A 15,985-nucleotide genomic window follows, 5' to 3' on the forward strand; every position below is an offset into this window, starting at 1 on the left:
TACTGTCATTATCAGCAGGCCCGAGCTGAATTAGATGTCACAGCACCTGGGGCAAAGGGCGGCCGACACACGTGAAGATTATGAGTCAAGCGCTTGATGGATGTGGGCAGCCTGGCTCTTTAAGAGTGGAGAATTGCCTGCGAGCTGCAGGTATGGATTAGCGATTACAATCGCCGCCACGCACTGATGATCTACTGGTGAATTTAGTAAATGGAACACAATATGAAAACAGCAAGCGCGCGCGACTGTGTCTCTATATATGGCTATGAAAAGTTGCTGCTCCGCTGCGTCGCATGGCTGAGCTAAACAGAACTCAAGACTGTGAGTGCCACGAAGCAGACACGAAAACCCGCCCGACGCTAGCCAAGCACCCGACTCACATAAGAGTGACCAGTTCTGTCCGCACGATTATTCGACAAACCGGGAAATATTGATTCTAAAACACCGTTAGGGAAATATTTGAAGACATCAGTTCGCTTGGAACCCATTCTGTCTGCGTATTCTGTTAAACTTCCATTTTATGCAAATAATTTTCCATTGTACTCTCTCAACACAAATAAAACTTACAGTTCCATGCTTGCAAGTTGTGATTAATCTTTTTATATAATTAGATTCCAGAATCTGTTCATGGGTAGGTGGTTGAGACGTGTCAATAAATCAGCAAACATTCCTCTGAATATTAACCCAGATTATACCCTCAATATTACAGTTCTCTGTCGCTCTTTGATTACTTCATACGGGCAAGCTTTCGAGATCACATTCTCACGTTCATCACATATAAAGTTCCTATGAGTTTTATTGGAGACTGGAAAGCCATAAACTGAAAACAAAAGAACAGGAGGAGGGGGTATACACCTCCCCTCCTTTCTGCCTCTCTGATGGCGAATGGATACAGATGTCTGGAACACATGATTCATGGCCAGACGAGGTATTGATTTGGTCTGGGTCCATGCTCTGATTTATCGCGTCATTTTTGTTTATAAAGGTAGATTGAGAACACGAGTGTTTCGATTTAAGTGTGCAAAATAAAAGCAGCGTAAAGCAACGCTGCCGTCTACCCAGTGATGAATCGCACCGTCCGGGGCCTAACTTTGAAACAGGCTACAGAATTGTCTTCATCAGACAAAGGCAGACAGGGCGTCCATCATTGTGTAACCTTCCGATGAGCAGACTCAATATCTGCAGGGCGACTGCTGAAGTACAGGAATGCTAGGAGCGAAGCCTCTATCATTTTCAACTGGGAGGGGAAAGAATATAAAAATGTGTCTCTAACTTTCTTTTAAAGGCCCGTTCTGTCACTCTACATACATAATAAGGAAGAGTTTGACCCTGCTGTAACATTTTTACGATGACGTCCCTATAGTCCATAGTGAGATAGTCGTCAGTTCATTATATTAATGTAAATGCATGAAGTCCAGAGGGTCTACTTGTACTTAGTTGTTAAAAAGTGATGTTTTCATGTAAATGTATACGGATTGTAGACAACACAGGGCAAAATGCTCAGAGCCTAGTCTTTTGGGTCTTGGTAAAATAGCGACTTGTTTGACTAATGCATGTTAAGAATATCACAAACTAAGGCCGAGAGATACGTTTTGTTTTATATATGTGTGTGTGTGTGTGTAAAAGTGTGGCAAACTTTCAGGCATTTAGAAATTTCCCAAAGCATCAGCATCAAAGTCTCAAAAAATAGAAGGCTTTACTAAGGGGACAAAAAAACATTGTTTTGCTCTTTTCATTTATCAATTGCAAATTCTGAATGTCGAATTCTCAAGTGTATAAACTAACATTATGCTAAGGACCAAGGTCAACCGAAGTGCATCGCTGTTTTGGATCATGTAAAAGGGCGGCACAGTAAAACAATCTACACATCAAACACAGATGTCTCTTTTCAAGCACAAAGCATTGCCCAGAATTCCAAGCTCATTTAACAACTTATTTACAGCCATAAAAAGAACATGGAAATCTTTTGAAAGCTAATACCACACAAGTCTTTCTGCACAAATACGTGTTTCCAACACATGGCCATAAACATTTTGAAACTGCGCAAGAGAATGTTTTTCAGCAAGGATGAGAGAGAGAGAGAGAGAGAGAGAAAGTTTATGGAAAAATGGATTTGCTGCATGATACTTCAAAGACTCATTAAGCAGACTGAGCTACTGGACCCAAGCACTAAGTTTAAGGGAAGAGAGATTAATCTGATGCAAAATAAAATGCAGGATGGGAAACAATTTGGAAACTTTCTGAAAACACAAAATGTGTAGGTGTAATCTGTTTACCATTTTCCCAGCCTGAGGACAGACATGGAATCAGAAATAAAGTTAAGCTGAAACTGGTAAGAGAGAGAGAAAAGAGGAGAGAGAGAGAGAAAGGGAGCGAGACAGAGAGAGAGAAAGGGAGTGAGAGAGAGGAGACAGAGGCAGCAGAGAGACAGAGAAGGTGAATGTAGAGCTAAAGAAGTGTTTATTGAGCATGCTCCAAAGGTAAAAGCAGACTACAGTATCGAGGGAGAAAAACAGACAGATAAATCAAAAACACACAGAACCCAGTCAAACCTTCCCGCTTTGTTAGAAAATTATCTTTTAATTGTGCCGCGTCCAAACAATACCGAATCTTACAATTCTAAAGATGTAAAAATTCCACTAATATGAAAATATACATGACCCATTTTCTTTAACAGGCAAAGAACCTAATTTGCATTGGTCTGGGTAGTGAAAGGTGAAAGAACACAAAACAAGATGAGCTGTCCGAAATTAACCGTAAAATAAATTTCACAATCTGACTTGGGGGGGGGGGGGGGGGGGTCGCGCCTTTTGTTTTTTTTGGAAATAAAAAAAAAAATGAGGACACTGATGGAATTTTCCCCCCAAAATGTCATTTAAATTAAGACTCAAGGCACATTCACTTTGGTCCCTCCAGGTTGTCCCTCTTCAGTCAATTGTTGTGATGTGAGTGTAGGCTTACGTTTGTTCACTTCCTCTAACACACGCATGAGCTGTTTCTTTTTGCTTTTTTACTCAGAAATCCCCAAACTACCTCATTTTGTCAGTACATGCAAAGAGAACCACATCCATCCTAAGTCCTTGGGTTCAGCGTCAACAATAACAAAATAAAAGAGCAAAAAAAAACAAAAAAAAAAAAACAAAAATGAAACTGCAATACAAATATAAGGAGAGTGAAAGGTGAACACCTGTGAAGCCAAACTCAAGCAGCATCTAATCTAAACTTAGTCTTCCTGAAAGCTAAAATGACAATTTCATCAGGGTATGGATTCAAACGAGGATTAAAGCTTTAGAAGAGGCTCATCAGAGATTTTTCTTCTCAAGTTATATACAGTTCACTGTTGATTTCACTATGTACCTCAGACCTCTACAACAACAACAAAAAAAGTTTTAAGAAACGGGGGAGGAAAAAAGCATAGGAACCAAGAGGTCAGGTGTACAGGAGACAAAACTTGACAAACTGTACAATCACACGGAGAAGAGAACAACATTTTAGTACAAAATGTCCCGCACCACAACCTAGTTTTTACCCCAGTAGCAGACTGCAAGGATCTGTGAAAAATGTATGGATGTAAAAGAGTTTTACGCTATTCTGTCGAGTAAGGCACATATTTTTATCAAGAAATTAGAGTAAAAAGGAGGTACTAACTGTCATCCATTCCTTCCTTTTAGTGAAGAAAAAGGGGGAGGGGGTATGTACTGCCTGTCTATCACGCTCGTCTACAAACAGCGCACAGGGCGGAAAAAAAATGGAGTAAAATGTCTTCAATGCACATTCATTTCCTCCCATTTTTCACAAAGGGATTGTGTTTTTTAAATTCTTTTTTTTTTTTTTTCTTTTCAAAAATTTTTCTCAAGGAATGACTGATAAAAATTAAAAGGGAAAAAAAAAAGAACTGTGGTCCCCAGAGTCCAGAAAGTCAACAAGTAACGCTAGGAAGAAGAAAAGAAGAAGAAGAAAAAAAAAAAAGCTTAAAGACGCAGCTGGTTTTCCCTAGTTTCTTTTCAGATAGTTGATTTGGAGAAAGAGACTCTCAGGTGGTGGTTGTCACCCATGTTGTAATTGTGGAGGTCAATCAGGGCTTGAATGGCCTCCTCCACCGTAGTCATCTGAAGAAGAGCCATCTTGTGATCCCTGAGCGAAAAAAAGAGAGAGAGAGAGATGGCAGATATACCATATGAGCCCAAACCTTCGTCCTTTCATTTGAAAAGAGCATTAGAGACCTTAAAAAGTCCACACAGAATGACAAAACATGAGTCTTACTGGAAAAATTTGAAGGCTTTCACAGTGCCACCGGAGTTGGAGAAGAGTACTCGGAGGTCTTCTTCAGTTATGTCGGGTCTGTCAATCGACAAAACACAGACTCAGCCCACTGACAAGCTATACTGAGATTGACAAGAGCCTGAAGTCTCGAGCCTTTTACTCACGGGATGTTTGACAGATGAAGAGTGGCTGATGGAGGGAAAATGTTCTGGAAGTTCTTGGAGCCGGGTTTCTTGAAACGATGCAGTGGAGAGTTGGTGAAATCCTTGGTGAGCCCTTGGTCGTCCAGGCCTTCCCTGGGTAGCTGAACCGTCTGGTGTTTGGACATGGTCACCCGGATAATCTTCCCGTACATCTTCTGACCATTTAGATGACTCATCGCTGACACACACAGACGGTAATGACCCAGAGACAAACGAGAGGAAAATTAACGCGGCATCTCAAACAATCAAAGCACATCACGACACAGGACTCAAATATTTAGCACGCGACTTGAATGGCCTGAGAAACACATTTTGACAAGTTCATTCTACTGACATGTGCTTTGAGCTGTTAAAGGAGTCACAATAGGCAAAGCAGATCTTACCCAGCTGAGCCTGATTGGCATCTGCCATCTGGATCAATGCACTGTCTTTTTTATTATAGAGAATCTTCACCCTCTGAACATCACCATACACCCCTGCGTTAGAGTGACAAGGAGGCAGAGGAGTGGAGAGGAAGTAGAGGTGAAGTAAGAGGAAGAAGAAAGGAAAACGTGAGGAACAGTTAGCATTTCAGAGAAGAGAGACTTGGACAGTGGAAGAGGTAGAACATTTAGCGCCATGAATGAAATGATCACAGTCTGAACAGAAGTGAGAAGATTATGATAAGACCCTAAAAACAAATTTTAAACAAACAAACAAAAAAAAAACTAAAAGGAAAAAAAAAAAATCTGTGTCTGATGGAAAATAAAAGACTACATGCCAAAAATATTCTACGCGTGCATTAAGGTAAATCTACCACTTCATGAGAGAGAGAGAGAGAAAGAGAGACAGAGAAAAACAAACAAACAAACAAAAAAAACCCTTTCGTACTGTATGCTCAAAATAAAAATAAATAAATAAATAAATAAAAATAGTGTTACCTAGACAAATAAAAACACTTTTGAAAGTAAACACCAAAACAAACCAAAAGAGGTAGAGTGCTAACAAGAACATACCGAAGAGGGTAAACAGACTTTGGGGCGTAACCATCTTTAGAAGGAGAGAAGAGCAAGCAGCGTGAGACAGGTAGAGAGAAGAGTCGAGGTAGAGCGGAGATGAACAGATCATCCAGAACGAAGGGTGGTTTCCCGTAGAATGATGAGGTGGTCATGGATCATGGGTCAAGGCAGTTAATTGGGGGCAAGTTGGTCCAGGGAGGAACATTTTTGTTCAAGCACAAAGCATGAACAGTGAGGTGTGGTCAGGGTAAGGTTTTGGAGGTCATGGGGTAGAGTTGGGACAGAGGGACGGATTGAGATGTGGAGAGGTAGAGGTAGAGGTAGAGGTAGAGAGAGAGAGAGAGAGAGAGAGAGAGAGAGAGGGGGAGAGGGAGAGAGAAAGAGTGGGAGAGGGAGAGAGAGGGAGAGAGAGAGAGAGAGAAAGGGGGTGAGGTATGATGGTGGGGGAGGGGCAAATGCAGAATAAAAAAAAAAGTAGGGGGACAAAAAATAAAATACAGGTCAGTACATAGGAAATGCAGGAGTTTGGTCAGAGAATGGCTGGTTTATGCATTTCTACAAAGCTACATATACAAGCAAATAATTGTGCCAAATGTAGTCACCCAGTAAGCATTTGGGTTGGATACATTCAAACCAAATAAATCGTCTACACAGTATAAAAACGAATAACAATGATAATAACAACAGTAGGACCAGGAGGAAAAGGAGGCATGCTGTAGGTCTGGAAGTTCTGGGGGCAGCTGAAGCGTGGCAGAGTATGAAACAAAAGGCAAATCACTCAGAACTGGTGCACTGTACAGTCGCCTGTTTCTTTGATTTGGCCTGAAAAACCACCTTGTAGAGTTATGGCATGAACAGATGCCGTCATGTCTAACTCCACACACACACGGTGAGGGCGCATGTGGAGAACAGTTATGATAGCCACGTGGGAAATTTAGAGGTTCTCTCAAAGCAGAGAGGTGGTGGTGCCACCCTAAGATTTTATACAAACTTTCAGAGAGAGAGAGAGAGAGAGAGAGAGAGCTTAAATAGACAAGAGTGAGAGAGTTAACTAGGTTCACCTCAACAAAGCAGAGAACAGATACAAAGAGAAAGTTTTGGACACAATGACCAAAGTTTGTCGGGAGACTGGACAGGAACCCTGCACAGCCGACTAAGTGAAAAGTCAAGAGTTGAATTTCCAGAGGAAAGGTTAAAAAAAAAAAAAAAAAAAGACAAGACAGACAGGACAAATGCAAGCACAGAGGGCAGAGGGAAAATGCTTGAAAAGGGAAAACGTAGTAATTACTGTCCTTTGGTTTATTGTTTTTATTATCACCATATTATGTACTAAATGGTTGAGTTTTAGGGGGTGACAGTCAATTAGTAATAAGATATTGGGCACAATCATTCAATTCTCTTTTATCTGTGATAGGTTAAACTATGCACTGACATTGCATAATGGCACCGCTCAAATGTTTTGGCAGAGCAACTAGTGTTTCACAAAAACGCTCTCTAAAAACTGATTCCAACCAAACAGATGCGATTTCCAAACAAGTCTCCAACAAGGGCATTTTTTTCCATTTCATTGAGTAGTTTTACTGACTGAAATAAAAAAAAAAAAAATCGACATAGACACGGGACCATGGTATGATAAGAAGCAACACAGAGGTACATAGTGGCTGATTAAGACATTCTAGAGCCGGTCTATGGCTGTTGGTAGAGTAATAAGGATGTACTAACCTCTTCGTTCAGATTGCTGGCCAATAGGACACCACTGGCACCCGAGTGTCCGGACAAGGCCACCCTCCCCGCGGCCGCGGCTGCTGCAGCCGCCGCACTCAGAGGACTCAGCGCTCCTGCAACGGGCATGACACAATCATCTTCCTCTCCCCCGAAACACAGCACTCGCTTTTTCAACACCCCATCTCACAGCAACAATGTAACAATGTCACTGCCACAAATACACACAGATGAGAGATACCAGGCATAGGAAAAACGACTGTATTCACGACGGCATTGTTCCCGAGTTATTTAAGCGTTTATGTCCCATCTTGCTCGTGGGTTCTGTATAAAAATGTGACGGGTCCGGCGTGAAACTTTGACTACTGTGGCTAGAGGAGAAGATCTCTTGAGAGGGTGTGTGTTGCGGCTGGTTTGGCACGAGCCTCCCCGTTATTTCATCCTGTTCTCAGTGCTGAGTGTTTGTGTAGTGGAGGCCAAAAAAAAGCTCCAGGCCTGAGTGTCTGTTTGTCATGATGAGGGGTTCTGGACACTCACGTGTAGGATTCTGAGGTGCATTTTCCCAGCATGCTTCAATTCCACTCAGTCACACAGAGAAAAGCAATGTAAACCTCAATAACTATAAAGCCATTCTGAATGCATTTCACTTCCGAAGGGAGGGGCCTGCTCCAGGTCGACACTGCTCCCCATCTACAGAGCATGAGTGACCGCGCAACCATTTGAGGAACGTGAAAATGACCTAAACGATACGCCATGGATTTCCCAACACAAACTGCACACATATTAATAATTCTACAAGGACATACAGCATTTTTCGCCACCAACACATCACCAGACGAGAATGTTTCTGGTGGAAGAATGGTGTCACATCCCTCAAGAGTTAAAGACACATATTAAATCAATGGCACGGGATGAAGTTGTTCTGGTGGCTCACAGCTCCTTTCAGACCCTTTATGTCAGTTCTGCCCATATGCTGGCAATTATCTATTAATGCAATTATCTATTTGACTCACTTCTACCAAAATCTAGAGTGTGCAAACAATACACTGAGAAACAGGATGGGAAAAAGTTGGGGAGAATGCAAGAGTGTTTAATAGTCAGTGGTTCTGTGTTTTCATTTGAACTGAAGCCTTTCAGTTTTGCCATTAGCAGCCAAAACAATTAGAGCAGAGGAAGAGTGCGGTGAACGGTGGAGGCAGAAACAAACCTTGGTTAACGCGCACAGTTTACCCAACATTCAATTTCAACTATTAATGTGCTGGAACAGATAGGTTCATTTAGCTGTGTTTCTCTTGCCAATAACAGTCGAGGAGCTATAGGACTCTGCAAGGCAAAGCTCCGTTTTTCTCTGCTTTACGGGACTCACGGAGCCATATGCATCATTAATATTCTACGTCAGACAGCCAGCAATAGCACAGCTGCTTATTTGGATAATCTCCTATTTAAAACACTTGTAATGAAAGGAGAAGGTAGAAAGTGGTGTTCTAGCGCTGGTCTGGTGACTTCATTTGCTCTAAGTGAACTGGATTAAATAATATTTTAAGATCAACATTAATAAAATGTACCGGTCTGGACAAGCCACTAAGGAAATGTCAGATGAATCTAAAAATACGAGGTCAGGCGTTTAGATTCCCAGCTAAAGGTCATTCAAATTATTGAAAGGTATAAGCCTACGTGACATTTTATTTAACTTATAAGCACACTCTAGAATATTTAAAAAGCCTTTTCTCAAAAAGAAAAAAAAAAGAAAAAGAAAATCCAGACCAAAAACACTCGACAATGAAATGGATTAGGTGATAAATGTGTCGACTTCCACACATATTTAACATTTTTTTTCCCTCGCTGTGAACTGCCCCTCAACTCAAGACTTTTCCCCAACTGAATTTCCGCTCTGCTTCACCGGCACCTCTTTCATTTCATACACATGGGTTAAGGCACAAGAAAAGAAACAACTAATAATAATGCTATAATTACCTCACCATAAACATTATAAAAAAAGTAAAATCCTTAAATATGCTTGGATGAGGGCTTTCGTAATGAATGTCATTGGCAAATGATCTCTCCAGAGATCAATGAAGATCTCAATAAAGTCTCAATAAACCCCTGGCGAAAACTCCTTCTCCAAGAGAGAGCGTGTTCATGAATATGGAAGTGGAGTGTAAATATTTTGGCAGATGCAACCGCAGTGAGTATGGAGAGAGATAGTGTTTACATACTGCTGTGTAAGATCCTCAAACGTATGACTTCAATATCACTATAATGATAGTCCCAGTACACAACCTAACCCCCATGCACGAAAAAAAAAAAAAGAAAATAAGAAAACACAATAAGGTTGTTCTTTTCATACGTAAAAGGATTTCAGATGCAGGAGGAAATTGAATTTGGACCGTTAAGAGAGGCAGAGAGCCAGAGAATATTAAAGTGCAAGCTTTGACAGAGCCCAGAACCCAAAAGCCCACAAAGACACAGAACAGAGAGGGAGAAAAAAAAAGAGGAAGATACCTGGGATCTTACCGAGCAGGGAGTTGGAGTCCTTGCTGAAGGCAGCGGCTACAGAGGGGTCCACAGCAGGCTGACCGTCCCCGGCAGGGAGCTCTGGTCTGGTGTAGTCCCGACTCTTATCGTTGTTATACTTCACATTCAGGTTGACAAGCTTTGAGTAGTCTATGCGTAGAGTACAGCAGGCGTTGTATATGTTCTGACCATCCAGGGCCTGCGAGGAGGAAAAAAGAAAAAAAAGAGAGAGAGAGAGAGAGAGAGAGAGAGAAATGAGATGAACAAACAGTGAAGATCTTGAATAGTTACATCTCTAAATCTTGGGCATATTTGCCAATGTAGCACAGTGTGTGTTGGGCACCCACCACTTTGGCTTGTTGCGCATTCACCGGGTCATTATACTGCAGTAAGGCCTGAAACTGATTGTTTTTTGTGAATGTGATGATCTTCATGACTGTGCCAAATTTGGAAAAGATCTAGAAAGGAGAGCAGGAACACAGAAATCAATGGACCATCATATGTACCTCACTATAAAGATCTAAAAAACATTTTTTTTTTTAAAGTATAAAAGCAAAAGACTAAAAGCAAAAATCGTTCTGTCACAAACAGAAACTACATTTTACTAGGAGACGGTTAACTTTCTTTTTCACTTCTATTAAATGCAGTAATATAGCATTTTCGAGGCGGGGGGACTCACTTGCTGCAGCACGTCCAGAGTGACGGGGTAGAACATGTTGTCGATGATTATCCGGAGCACTGGGCTGGGGGCTGGTGTAAGTGCACTCTCACTGGCTGTGGAGCCTGATGTAGGAGTCCCACCGGACTGCACAGCTGACACGGCCTGGAGAACAGCCTGCGCCCGCTAGTCCCCGGGAAAAAACATCAGACGCGCTAACTTTTCAACCATGTTCTGGACATCGTCAGACTCATCAGCAGTGAAAACTGCCCTGTGTCTACGCAATTAGCTTAGGTCATCATTCAGAACTCGCTGTTTACAGTTAGATCTTATTTAAGCGTGTTATGCTGGGAATGTTTCTGACCTGGTTTCCTGCATTGTCTGTTTTGAGCTCCTTGTGATTGGAGTACTGGATGTAGATGGGCACGTTGCGAACGTGAGGCGTGACAGCTGTGTAGTAGTTTACCATCGTCATGGCCGCTTCCTCTGTCCCCAGCTCCAAGAAAGCCTGCGCATACCCCAGCCACATTCAGTCACACTGGAAACACTTTAAGCCTTACACACATGATATTACACAAAAAAACCGACACATAAACAAACCAAAAATAATAAACGTTAAAAACTGACCGCTGTCATTTCATTCCGACGTGGAAAATACCACACGAAACGAAGAGCAGCAGCAACAGCACGAGGACTAAGTTATAGTGTCATTATAATGTATATAACACTCCATAGAGCTTCAAGCAAAACAAACCGCTGGCCCAGAGTGCTGGACTCACCTGGTTTTTTCCTTTCAGCGTGAGGATATTTGTGACCTTTCCGAAAGGCAGGCCCAGGGCGATAATCTCTGTTTCTGTGACCTCGTTGGGAAGCTTTCTGATGTGGAGGACGCGGGAAGGTGGAGCATCCATTCTGTCCTCCACTCTTAACTTTTTGCTGTCACTTCCATTAGATGTGCCATCTAACGAGCAAATTCAAAGTAATTCAACACTGACTAACGGCAAAATGCATTTTTAACAAATAGCTCGTCGTCTAAATAACCTCCCGGGGGAACAGAATTTGTTTCAGGCAAGCAATGACTTTTCAGGATGTTAGGAACGTGTTCCTAGTTCATGATATTCTACATCAGTCAAAATGCAGTTTCTCTCTCTCTCTCTCTCTCTCATATGCATAAAATCAACCTTCACTTTTAGATCATCTGACACACATTTGCTGTCACGGCTATTCATCTCTATCTGTGGCTATTTTCATTAAGAAAGCCTTGCATCATCTCTACAACACAATACAAACATTCATCTGGATAACTGATATTTTTTTCTTGAATTAACGAGGCCTTTGCAATGGCTATCAGTTGGGGGGAAAAAAAAAATCTCTCTCTCTGAAAATTCATAAAACGAAGAATTTCCACTGAAGTTTGCTCTTCCCTTACATTTTAAGGCGCCTATTGAGATAGTTAAATGAGAAAAATCTGGAGACAAAGGCCCTCTCAGGCAGATGAATGCCTTTTCCCCTCTATGAATAGGTTGCATTGAAAAAGTATCTTCTGAAGAACCATAATAAGATGCACAGCATCCATAATCTCAATTCCAAGCACATGCTTGCTTGTGTGGGTGCCCACCTACGAAGGAGCATGAGGTTGTTCACACGCAACTTGCCTCATCCAAGGACAAGATCTGCTTATACAACACTTTGACTTTGATACGTTCCTCAGCCTTTGAATTCCTTCAATGCCCTCGGTGGTAGAACAAATGACTTATGTTAATATCGTTCTACGGGATTTTAAAAAAGAGAGACAGAAAGACCATGGCTCCACTTACCACTGATACTGCTCATCCCTGAGTTGGGACTATTATACAAACTGCCAGACAGCAGCTCATCTGAGCCTCTCTGAAAGAGAAAAAAAAAAGAGAGATGGGTTAAGAACTAAGACAGCTGCTTCCGATAAATACATTTCCCCTCCTGTTCTCGAGCTACTCTAAGAGACGGTGAAATGCTGTGCTTGGAAAACAACTTTGAGAAATTAGGCCGTGTAAAACCCAGGCGCGGTCACGTCCCTGTTATATTTCTTCTCTTTTGTTGTTTTAATCTCGCCCAGTCTAAAATGTCAGATGGTGTCATCTCATCCCCAGCTCCTCCTGCTCCCCAAAGGCACGGAGCTGTCTGCAGCCGAAGCCGCGCACGGCTGTACCCACAACAGCTAAATCTGACTGATGGGACACACAAGGCAAATGTTGGGACTTCACAAACCACACGGCCTAATAGGGTGTCTTAGGTTTAGGCCTGGGAGTGAATTCCATAGTCCCCCCCCCCCCTTCACCAGACAGAGCATTTTATAACTGTGATAAACCAAACGTTGCGCCAACCTTAAAGCCAGAGAGCACAAATAAATAAGAGCACAATAAAGTTACTTCTAACAAAGGTTTGACAAAGCACTACAGCTGACCAAGGCATCTGAAAGCACTACAGCTGACGAAGGCATCTAAAAGCTTGGATTTGAGGGGGTGATTTTGTATGAATGCTGCTCCTTGCAGCTGGTAGTTGGGGGGGGGGGGGGGTGGCCGGAAGCAAAAAATTATATTAAAAAAAAATGTTGTGTTTTTTTCCCACCCAACTACTTTCCCACAAAGACAGGTTAACGTGGTTTTGCAACGGGGAAATGGTGCTCATGGAACACAAACCATGTTAGTGGATCAGTGATCAGAAGGCATTTCTGAAACAGGACGAGATTTCCTTAACTATCCTAGACACAAACAGGCTGCATTCAATTACTGCCAGTCTAATATCATGAAGGTCACAGATGGAAACTTGAAACATATTTAATATCTAACCGACAGACAAGCCTAAATCTCCTGACAAAGCTACTACTCTTTCAATTACAGACAACAGACCTAAGCCATAGGACATCCAATAATGCACTTAAATAGTTTTGGCAATTCTTTCCCAACTATCAAAATGAATTACGCTGACATTACCTAAAGCTTGAATTGGCCTCTTTTTCCCCCTAAAGTGGAAGAGCAATTAAATAAACCCATAATATCTGAAAGGGGAAAAAAAACTAAATGTGAATTCTAATGCATTAGTCAAGCAAGCTTTTTCTTAAATTTCACATGGTGCTGTACCATGGGCAACAGAGATAAACGATCCAAGTCAAAAAATATTAGATAAAACAAGCCTGAACTTGTCACTTAAATAAAATATGTTATTTTATGAATATGACCAATCATTTTCTGACAGCCATTCTGAATGTGATACATTACAATGCTGTGCGTAGAAGTGTAATATATACTGCTGAATGATGACTCAGCCTTTCAACTGACTTTTAGCTCCTGCCCAATGCAAAGGTTAGCCTAATCCTGTCAGCATCAAATGATCAAACGCAACTCCGACAAAGGGAAAACGCACAACAAAACCTTGTGAAAGCACCTGCGAGATATTTTCCGCATCAAGCTACATAAAAAAAAAAATCTCAAAAACTACTAAACGCAGCTTAGTTATGCAATAAAAAATAACACAGCTCAGCTTATGCCTCAGCTCAGGAGTATCAGTGCAGATATTGGATTGTCTTTGAGCAGCTACACTGCAGCTGCAACTGATGGAACACCATCACCTCTCAGGTAACAGTGGGATTAAGTTTCTGTTGTGGTTTCCATCTTCCCACCATGCCACAGGTGAGGAAAAACCCCTTTAAGCATCAAAAATGATTCCACCTGTAGACTGCTGTTAGTTGCTCTTGCTTAAGGCAGCAGAGAGTTCTACCTGGAGAGACTGTTGTTGGCCATTAAAACAGTCACACAGGTTACAGAGCATAAAAGTAAAGACTTATGACTTGTACTGATGACACCCTTTGAGCCCAAGAGACACAGAGAAGCCTAAGTAACAAGGGATTTACAATCTCTCAAGACATCTAGATGGATCCATGAAGAAAGCTTACCTTTACACCAACCGCAACATCACTGGCAATGCTGAAAAGCAAAGAGATTTAATTGCAGATAACCTTTTTTTCATTTAATTGTTGATTAATAATATGTACAAACAGGAAAAGAAAAACCCATGAATGGCAAAACAGTGATGCTGAGCCACTGAGAATCACTGAATGCTGAAGGGGAAAAGGCAACGTACTTAAGCAGTATTATGGTAGGTTCACGTCTTAAACGCTGAGACCTACAGCACTTTTATAGCAATAAAATTAGTTATGAAAACTATGCTCGAATAATGGATGTGAAGGTATCAATTTTGTAGCAAACTTCTCGGCACTGGACGAAGACTAACCAAATCAATCAATTTCGTATGACCAACGTTTATTCGTAGTGGAGAGAGATCAGCAAAATAACATCCTACGGAAAGTTAGTTCTACAGTTGATAAGAGATGCATGCACTATGGTGAATGTGAACAATCTAGTTCACAACACATCTCAAACAACAGGCCATGGCCTCCCACTGCGACCAAGCGTACTGTAACTCTCTTTATGTAAAAATAACATCAAATCTCAATTCACCTAATCAGGGATCTATCAAGTGTTGAAACATTGAAAACAATGCTCTCTTGAATGTTACGTGTTAAGTAACTGCCTCTAGTGCACATCTAGTCAATATAGCCAAGTTTGCTATCTAGACACTTAAGTGGTAAGCTAACTTGTTAGCTACCTCCGCCGGCACACTTACCTAGGTTAGCTGAGATAATGAGTTAGCCCTCCTTGCTAGCTGGCTAACGCCAAACTTGTCGTCAACAAAACCAGACTGACAGTAACACTAAGTCACCGACTGAACTGAGGATGCGACAAAATTTAGCCCATTAACATTATTTTGCCAAACATGTGAAACACAGCTGGAGTTTAAAGCGAGGGTCCTTCTCGGTTTTCACTCTCTCAACAAACAAAAGACTTCCAACAGGCTCCTACCGGCGACACACCTTTCGTATCTAGTTAGCCACAACGCGCCTTAGTTCTGAAGAGCAACTCCATCCTCCTGGATATTCAAGCGTGTAGTTGTTCTCTAGCTACAAAACTGGATGCATGGGCTCTGTAAATGCTCACTATAGTTATAATAATAAAATGCACAACCCCTCAATTAAATTATCCTGACTTGTTTTACTTTATGGTTAAGAGGGAATCTACACGTGAGTGAGTTCTGCTAGCTAACTGTTAGCTAAGGTAACTTAGCATTGCGCTGCGTTAACGTTTGCTTATGAGTTAGCTGTTTGGCTAGCTCGTTAGCAAACTCATCTTCACAGAAACTGGTTTGATGGGAAGGCTGTGTAACCAAGCTAAAAAGTAATGCCATTTATGGCGTAGTCTTTTCATATAATGCACTACTTTTAAATTCGAGAAAACAGCTTAACTACTGAAAATGTAAATGCTTACCCGTCCATGGCAAGGGAATCTATCTCTACGACAGAGCCAACTGTGCAACTCTTCCGCTCTGCCAACAGCGCGCAAGACGACAAAATGGAGGCGGAAATCGCGACGGAAAAGTACGAAGCTTGTCGAATCTCTTAACGGTAGCGAAAAACAGGCCACTCTGGTCTTCACGAACGTTAACTACTGCTACTACTAATAATAGTAGTTTTCATGTTGAAACAATATTATTTTCATCATAGTATATTCACTATAAAATTCTGAGTATATATA

General features: G+C 41.6%; 1 protein-coding gene across 7 annotated transcripts; it reads right to left on the bottom strand.

Moving 5' to 3' along the window:
- Positions 1–2,559: 2,559 nt before the first annotated feature.
- ptbp2a (polypyrimidine tract binding protein 2a) lies at positions 2,560–15,778 on the bottom strand. 7 transcript variants are annotated; one of them, XM_030768532.1, is made up of 14 exons: positions 15,719–15,778; positions 14,290–14,320; positions 12,185–12,245; positions 11,138–11,319; positions 10,723–10,866; positions 10,380–10,544; positions 10,048–10,158; positions 9,701–9,899; positions 7,187–7,302; positions 5,462–5,495; positions 4,850–4,942; positions 4,428–4,644; positions 4,264–4,341; positions 2,560–4,134 (listed from the first exon to the last, which is right to left on the bottom strand). In XM_030768532.1, the coding sequence occupies exons 1-14, from the start codon at positions 15,724–15,726 to the stop codon at positions 4,005–4,007; spliced, it is 1,569 nt and encodes a 522-aa protein (XP_030624392.1). In that variant the 5' UTR covers positions 15,727–15,778; the 3' UTR covers positions 2,560–4,004. The 7 variants fall into 7 exon arrangements, with proteins under 7 accessions (XP_030624392.1, XP_030624386.1, XP_030624390.1 ...); XM_030768526.1 differs by having other exon boundaries at positions 7,187–7,371; positions 9,689–9,899; XM_030768530.1 differs by having other exon boundaries at positions 9,689–9,899; positions 12,179–12,245.
- Positions 15,779–15,985: the final 207 nt, after the last annotated feature.

This window comes from Chanos chanos, chromosome 3, assembly GCF_902362185.1.
Source record: "Chanos chanos chromosome 3, fChaCha1.1, whole genome shotgun sequence".
Lineage (NCBI taxonomy): Eukaryota > Metazoa > Chordata > Actinopteri > Gonorynchiformes > Chanidae > Chanos > Chanos chanos.